The sequence below is a fragment of the Chaetodon auriga genome, chromosome 1 (assembly GCF_051107435.1).
Source record: "Chaetodon auriga isolate fChaAug3 chromosome 1, fChaAug3.hap1, whole genome shotgun sequence".
NCBI lineage: Eukaryota > Metazoa > Chordata > Actinopteri > Chaetodontiformes > Chaetodontidae > Chaetodon > Chaetodon auriga.
In genome coordinates this window covers 24,735,021-24,742,307 of record NC_135074.1, presented here as the reverse complement: position 1 = coordinate 24,742,307, position 7,287 = coordinate 24,735,021, and the positions used below count along the sequence as shown (strand labels likewise).

Genomic DNA, 7,287 nt, shown 5'->3' with positions numbered 1-7,287 from the left:
ATAATATACTGAATATAAACATAACACTAAATGGTGCCACGCTGCATAAACAGATACGTTAACTACTACTGTTCTTTAAGATTTCATATTCAGGACTTTTACTCAGAATGGAGTTCTTTTTTTCATTTTCGTGTTGCTACTTTTGCGTAAGTAAAAATACCATTTCTTGTTCCACCACTGCATGAATGCATACAAAAAACTGATACTCTTCAATTACCCTTCAACTAATTGTGTGCAAAGACTTTCTAAAGCCAACGTCTTTATGATGCACCCTGCTGCATCACTCGAATCCAAACCTTTATTTTCTGTTTTATTCGTGCAGTTAGCTATCTTCTCCTCCTTCTCCTCTGCTTTTATTCCAGTCTTCCTGCCCTCTTTGACCCTGCTCACCCTTGTTGGGCTCATCTGTAGCACAGTGATCTGTTTTAATCCCAGAGACTAGAGCAGAATGATGGGTCACTGGATCGTTGTGAACTTGTTTCTGATAACCATCTCCTGAGAGAAGGTGAAAGTCCCCAGTCCTGCAGCTCTTACCCCTGCCTCAAGGAATAAATTAGTCAATGTCAAATTGTTTCCTGTGGTTTGCTGACACTTTTCTTGTACACCTGCGCAGAGCGAGCAGATATGCGGGTTTCCCTGACCGTTTCCAAAGCGCAGTGCTGCGTTCATCTGTCACGAAACTACAAAACACGGGGGTTTTGTCGGTTAAGGTTTCACTTTTTGTCATTTATCATACAGGGGAAAGATCAATATAACGAAACCTATCCGAAAACCTTGAAAGGAAATCATCAGGATAGAAATAGGTATATAATAACCGTAGAAATGATAATAATCCATATCGAAATATTGTCTTGGTGAGGGATTCGGGGGGGTGTTTACATTGCAGTGACAGCATGACGCTCTTCCTTAGGTTTCATGTTTCAACGCCGTGTGTGGTTTGACAAGTTTGGGGAAATGTTCAAGGGTAAATTCGCAGAACTGCATCTGGGGATTATTTAGGCCGTTTCTGACGTCGCTGCTCCTGAATGTTTGGTGCGCGGTGCTGCAGTGTGTCATGATGATGAAACTACCTCTGGTCCCTCTTTTTTTCCTCCTTTCGTCGTTATCAGGTAAGATTATCTTCTTAGGGTTGTAGAGGGCGAGGATTCTGGGTTATATTTGATTAGATTCCGTCATCACAGTAAAGGTGCATAAGACGATGCAATGCAGATAGAGGAAGAAGGAAATCATGCGTGCGACGTGGACATACAGAAACAAAAATTACAATGAAATGCACAATCAAATATAAATCATATGTAACATAGATGATTGCATTACCAGATGGTGAACGTGATACTAGAAAAGGTAGCCTCTCATCTTTTACTTGAATAAACGGAACACCACTTACTTATCAGTATTTTATCTCAAAGTTTTACTCTAGTAAAAGCAGCCTACATAGCCTAATTAGCATCAAAATATACTTACAGTTCCAAAAGTACTGATCATGCAGAATGAGCCATTTCAGAATAGTGTATACTATAACATTGCACTCTAATTATTGACACATCAGTGTCTCCTTTATAACAGCACAGAGAGTCGTTTCTATGCTACATTATGACATGCACATGTGATCATCATAGCTATGCCACACGATGCAAACATTATGTCTAATATTTTAAATCAGCTCATCTCAGTCTACTTCTGTGCCCTGACCAGTGCTGGCTTCCACAAACTCCATTTTCCTTCACACTGAAATCACAAGACTGACAGGCACCAAGAAATTAGGATGTGGTTAAGAACCCATGTGCTCTCAAAACTTTCGCATCTACCATGCTCATGCTGTTTCATAAAGGCCCAGCAAAGAGGTACAATGTTACAGTTTTTTACCAAATGTACTAAATCCAGGTGTTACAGCCAGCCATACAAGCCCTTTCAGTCCAAAGCAAAAAACTGCATTTTTGTCCTACTTATAGATGCCAAATGGTCCACAGGTATTAAATATTAGAGTTCTTTACAGTACAGTTATCCTACTCATCAGTGTAATCTGTGGGAGTTAGTTAGTGAAACTAACAGGAACCAGTGCAAACACAAAGATAAACTCAAAGTAATTTTTACTCCAGTTTTACTCAAACCTCCAGTTTTAATCAAACCTTTCTGAGTTCACAGGGTCAACGCCTAGAACATCAGCTTAAGTCACATAACCTGTTAATGAAACATAGGTGGCTATTTATTGAACTCTTTGCTTCCTCTTCCCCCTTTACACAGAATGGTACACAAACAAAATTGATGGATCTCCAAAACAACATGCAAACAGGAGTTTACAACCAAGTGTCTAACTCATCTTGCTCATAAGGACCAGGGCTATTGATATGTTGACTGACAGCACAATGGACCAGTCAGTTTGTGTGCAAGCCTCACTCCCAAACAGTTCCTCTTCCACTGGTTTTAACCAGCCATATTTCTGTGTAATGCAATGCAATAGTGATATTTTTGACATTTGGTTTTAGCTGCCCAGAAACCACTTCATGCTATAGCTTTACACAGTAAAACAAACTCAAATGTGCAACACTCATTCACAGGTGTATCCCCCCAGAGACCCGGAGAGGTAAATGTCAAGGCAGGTGAGATAGTGGCGCTGCGGTGCCCTCATTACAGAGGGTATGATCACAGTGATGCCAAACTGATCTGGACCAGACACACCACCCAGGGTTTGATCAACATATCATCGGTGGAGCAGAGCCAGATGGGCGTGCTGCTTCTTGAGAGATGTCTTGTGATTCTCAATGCTTCTGTAAACCATCAGGGGAATTACTCATGCTCTCTGGGGTAAAATCCAGTCAGTCCTGTAATGATCCTGACTTTATTTTGTATCCTCGTATCTTAAAGTTATGTTTCACTAGGATTTATTATAATGTGTTTATGTTGTATAGGCTTTCATATTTCTGACACAGTACAAAAGTGGTGTGAGTATCTTATGCAGGTACTTTTTTTAATCTTTCAATCATCCAGACAGGCTCCTAATTCCAGATTAGTTTTGCTATTTGATGCTTTGGAGATGTCTGCAGAAGACATCTTCTCTCACTGTGTGGCATTGTGCCACTGCTATTTGTGACACTCTGCAGGACACATTCAAGTACATGGATGTGAGAGGTGAATTTGTGGATGTACAGTGAATACGTAAAGTTCTTTTTTTTCCTCTCAGCCGAGCTGTGATGCTTTGTGAGATTACACTACTGAATGGCTTTTTTCATGTCAGGCAATAAGCTTGATGCCATGTCGGGGGATGCCTCCTTCAAAGTCATTTTAAGACCAATTACATCATGACAGGTTGACAAAGTGGTCTCTTCAAATGCAGCTTCTTTCGCTTGAATTTGGAGAATATGGGAGTTATCTTGAGTAATTCCTTCCATGAATTCTGGAAATAATTGTTGTCGTGTTTCTCTACAGGTGTTTCCAAATGATACTCAGACTATCTGGATGTAGAAATGAACCACAAGAGGAAAATTTGTATTTTGGAGACTGATCCTTAAAGCCTTCATATTAACCTTTTCTCTACTGACATGACAGGAATGCCAGCGAACAGTTCAGGCTGACGGTGTACACGACACAGCGGGACACATACCCTCAGACATGTCACGTGCAACTGTCATGCACAATGAATTGCCCTGATGTAAATACACCTGCTGTAAATACCTATATTACCAGCAACGGCATTATATGGCACAAGGTATTTAAAACACTACAGATTTCCAGAGGAGTGGTCAGCTGACTGCATGTTTTGGTTTACATATCTCTATATATTTTTCTTTTTTTATTTCTCTGAAAGCATACTGTAGTTTTGAAGGCATTCCCTACATTTTCATTTGCTTTTCATGCATAGAAATTCTCCTTCATTTCCCATCTTATAGGAGGGTGAGTCATTGCCAAAAGATGATTACTTCTCAAGTGTGAAGGAGAATGACCAGGGTGTCTACACCTGTACCAGATCTTACCTGTATGACGGTCAAATATATAACAAGACCTTCATAGTGAAGCTTGATGTCCGACAAAAGAGTAAGAAACACTTTTTTGGATATGTTAATCTTCACCGAAGATCGGGGTTTAAAGAATTTTCTTCTTTTTGTTGCACAGCAGCACCGGAGAAATCTGCAGCGATCATTTCACCGCACATGAATGATGTGTTTCCCGTAGATTTGGGTGAGCTTCAGTCTTGCAGCGTGGACACACACAAGCATTTACTGCCTCTCTAAATCACCAATTTTAACTCTTGCCTAAACTCTGCTTCCTCCAGGCTCTACGGTGGTGATTGACTGTAAAGCTGTTCTGTCCTCAGACTTTGATGAGGTGTTCTGGTTAAGTGGAGACTCATTTGTGGAGAGAAACAGCAGCTTACCAGTTTTCTACAATTATACACAGTAAACACTTGACACAGATACACCAGCTCTCACAACACAGTGTGAGAGATGCTGCAAATATTAACACACGGCCACATTAACACTGTACACACACATAAAATGACTTGTCTTGCTTCATACCACTCCATTATTCCCTTTCCTTTCCTTTCCAGTGAAAATGATAGTGATGAGATAAAGATGACAGCGTCTTTAGTCTTCAAAAAGGTGTCAGAAGATGATCTATCAAAAAAATACACCTGTAAACTGGACAGCGACAACGTACCCTCAAGCTCTGTCACCATCACCTTGGCCCAGAAGCGTATGTATGGATGGATCGATGTGTGTGTGTGTTCAGTCCTTTAAAGGTGCAGTCAGAGATTCTAACCCAATACACTCAAATTCAGCAAACATCTCCTCATGGCTAGCTGTCCGTTCTGTGTGCGCACTGACAAAAATTCCAGTGTTTGCTTTCTCTAAACTGACTGGTCAATTAATTGGCATCATGTCAGCGCTACAATTGATCCAGCTTTCAGAGATACAGTGACTGTTGTCTTTCAGTTTACTGCTGTTAACAAGTGTTTACTTTTTAACGCATTTATTCTCTTCATTATTCCCCTACAGCTTGCCGGTCTTATGTCTCCCTGGCTCTTGGCATTGTCTGCGTTGTGGTGGTGATGGTTTTCACAGTAGTTATCTATGTGAAGTTCAAAATTAGCATAACTCTTTTCCTGCGAGACACTCTCGGCTGCCATAGCCGCACCTCAGGTATTTCTTTTATTTTAAGAAACAGCTTATGTTTAAGAGGTTTTTTTTTTTTTTTTTTTTTGGACTGCACTGTGATGGCAGTGACAAAGCTACTGTTGTTTGCTTAGATGGAAAGAGCTACGATGCCTTTTTGATGTGTTACAAGAGCGACACAGACGCAGGACTAGATGAAGAGGACAGAAAAAGGCTGAAGAGTGTTTTGGAGGAGAGATTTGGTTACAGTCTCTGTCTTTATGATCGTGACGTCCTGCCAGGGAAAGGTATGTGTTTAAAAAAAGACTTTGAAGAAAATGTCCATGAAAAATCTTTATGAAAAATGTATAATCTGAGCTCTGGTTGGTTGCAGCTGTAGCAGAGGCGGTGTTAGACTGTATAGAGCAGAGCCGGACTGTGCTTTTGGTTCCCACCTCTCCGGATCCTGATCCAGGATCTGGCCTGCTGAGTGTCATCCATGCAGCCCTGGTGGAGCGGCAGACTCGCTTGGTTTTCATCAAAACTGAGACAACAGAAGCCTCCAGATCAGGGTCATTACCAGAGGCCTTACAGCTTCTTAGCGAGGCTGCAGACTGTGTCACCTGGAAAGGCACACGCTCCATGCAGCGCTCCTCCTCCTTCTGGAAGCAGCTTCGCTATCACCTCCCTGCTCCCCAACATGCACCAAAAACAAGTCTTTTACATACAGTCTAGGATGTTACTTCATGGTAGAAAGTTAAGTCTGTATTGTATCTCTTTCAGTGTATGACTTAATAAATGAATAACACATTACAGACACTGACTGACATGCTGAAGATTGCCATCAGGAGCCGTTACTGAACTTCATTTTCATTCATTTTTAACATTGAACTTTACTGTCTTCTCTTTTCTATATAGCATCTTCTTTTCTTGAATTGTCCCAGATAGATCAGTTATTTTTTCTGGTGGAAAACTCCTCTCGTTTGACAGCTGACACAAGAAACTTTTTCATGTCTCCTCCAAAGGTGTGACAAAATGTAAGAAAATAATGTGAAATTCCTTCTCGTTATTACCTGAGCCTGCACACTGTTAGTACTGGCATATCGAGAACGGTCTGATTTGTGAATTCTCGTTACATCTGAAGTGTTGCTTTTCATAGCAGCTCATTAATTAAAATTCCTGTCTCATATTTAAATGGTGTAACTGTTTTTTTTTTTGTCTTTGTTATTATACATTTAATGCCACTGTGTACATGTAGGACTTCTGTGGGAGACTATTAACCTGAATATGTTTTTGAACATGCAAGCTCTGTTCTCTTACTCACCAAAACTGCTATTTTCACTGTCATTCATCATTAATTTCCTGATGACAGCATTTATTGTACCATGAAATGTGCTACTGTGATGCCCTCAGGCAAAATATTTTGGAACTGTCCTTCAAAATAAATTGTATTTTACATCAGAACCCACTGAAAATTAGTCCAGTCCAGTTATCAGCTGCAGCTAGCTACCTAAGCTAATGTTAGCCCCATGAGTCCATTGAAAATGCAACGAGAATGCTGCCAAGCTTGACAGGTTACAGATGCTCCACTCTGAATGAATGAACATGGTTTGGGGAGAGGTTTAACAAATAGTCAATTCAAATAAAATAATGTGTAGTCATAACAGTCCAAAAAACGTAGCAGCGATAAGAAAAATTTGCTTAGTAAAACTTCAGCACGTTCAGTCCCACATACTTCATTCAGCAGTAGGAAACAGCAGAGAAGAAGATGGTGGTGTACAGATGTGACCCAGTAAAATTAAGGTCTTAACCACCACGTTCTGGTAAACCTGACAGTTGCAGCTTACAGCTGTTCACATCAGCATCATGCTTTCGGTCTCTGTGTTTGGGTCTCCCTTCAGTGTTGTCCCCTGAATTTCACTATGATAAAAAGCATCCCTTAAAAATGTGCCTAACCTATATGTCTGTTGTTCTTTAAGGTTCTATATTATCTACTTTTTCTGTGTTGTCTCAGTATTTTTTTTAATGCTTAAAATCATGAAAGAGGTTTTTGGAGGTTTCTTTTCACAACTCAGTAACGTATTACATCACATCACACAACTGTACTAAAAGATGCTCTTCTGCAGCTCACATAGGAAGTGACTAACAGCTAATGAAAACACGGTTCTACAGCAGGTTCCACTGAAATCATGTTCAA

General features: G+C 40.4%; 1 protein-coding gene across 4 annotated transcripts; it reads left to right on the top strand.

Moving 5' to 3' along the window:
• The first annotated feature begins 957 nt into the window (after positions 1-957).
• LOC143320992 (interleukin-18 receptor 1-like) lies at positions 958-6,541 on the top strand. Of its 4 annotated transcripts, none has more exons than XM_076731104.1 (10): positions 958-1,109; positions 2,559-2,805; positions 3,547-3,706; positions 3,888-4,032; positions 4,111-4,176; positions 4,271-4,394; positions 4,547-4,692; positions 4,995-5,138; positions 5,246-5,398; positions 5,485-6,541. In XM_076731104.1, exons 1-10 carry the CDS (start codon positions 1,055-1,057, stop codon positions 5,823-5,825), a joined length of 1,581 nt encoding a protein of 526 aa, XP_076587219.1. In that variant the 5' UTR covers positions 958-1,054; the 3' UTR covers positions 5,826-6,541. The 4 variants fall into 4 exon arrangements, with proteins under 4 accessions (XP_076587219.1, XP_076587203.1, XP_076587195.1 ...); XM_076731088.1 differs by lacking the exon at positions 958-1,109 and adding an exon at positions 1,698-1,844 and having other exon boundaries at positions 4,114-4,176; XM_076731080.1 differs by lacking the exon at positions 958-1,109 and adding an exon at positions 1,698-1,844.
• Positions 6,542-7,287: the final 746 nt, after the last annotated feature.

What these genes read in the sequence shown, in the direction of transcription:
- LOC143320992 (XM_076731080.1), top strand. Translation starts at nt 1,766, where the DNA reads ATGTGGTTAAGAACCCATGTGCTCTCAAAACTTTCGCATCTACCATGC. An exon ending in AATTACTCATGCTCTCTGGG is followed by an intron (nt 2,806 to 3,546) that starts GTAAAATCCAGT and finishes CTGACATGACAG; the next exon opens with GAATGCCAGCGAACAGTTCA. An exon ending in ACGGCATTATATGGCACAAG is followed by an intron (nt 3,707 to 3,887) that starts GTATTTAAAACA and finishes CCCATCTTATAG; the next exon opens with GAGGGTGAGTCATTGCCAAA.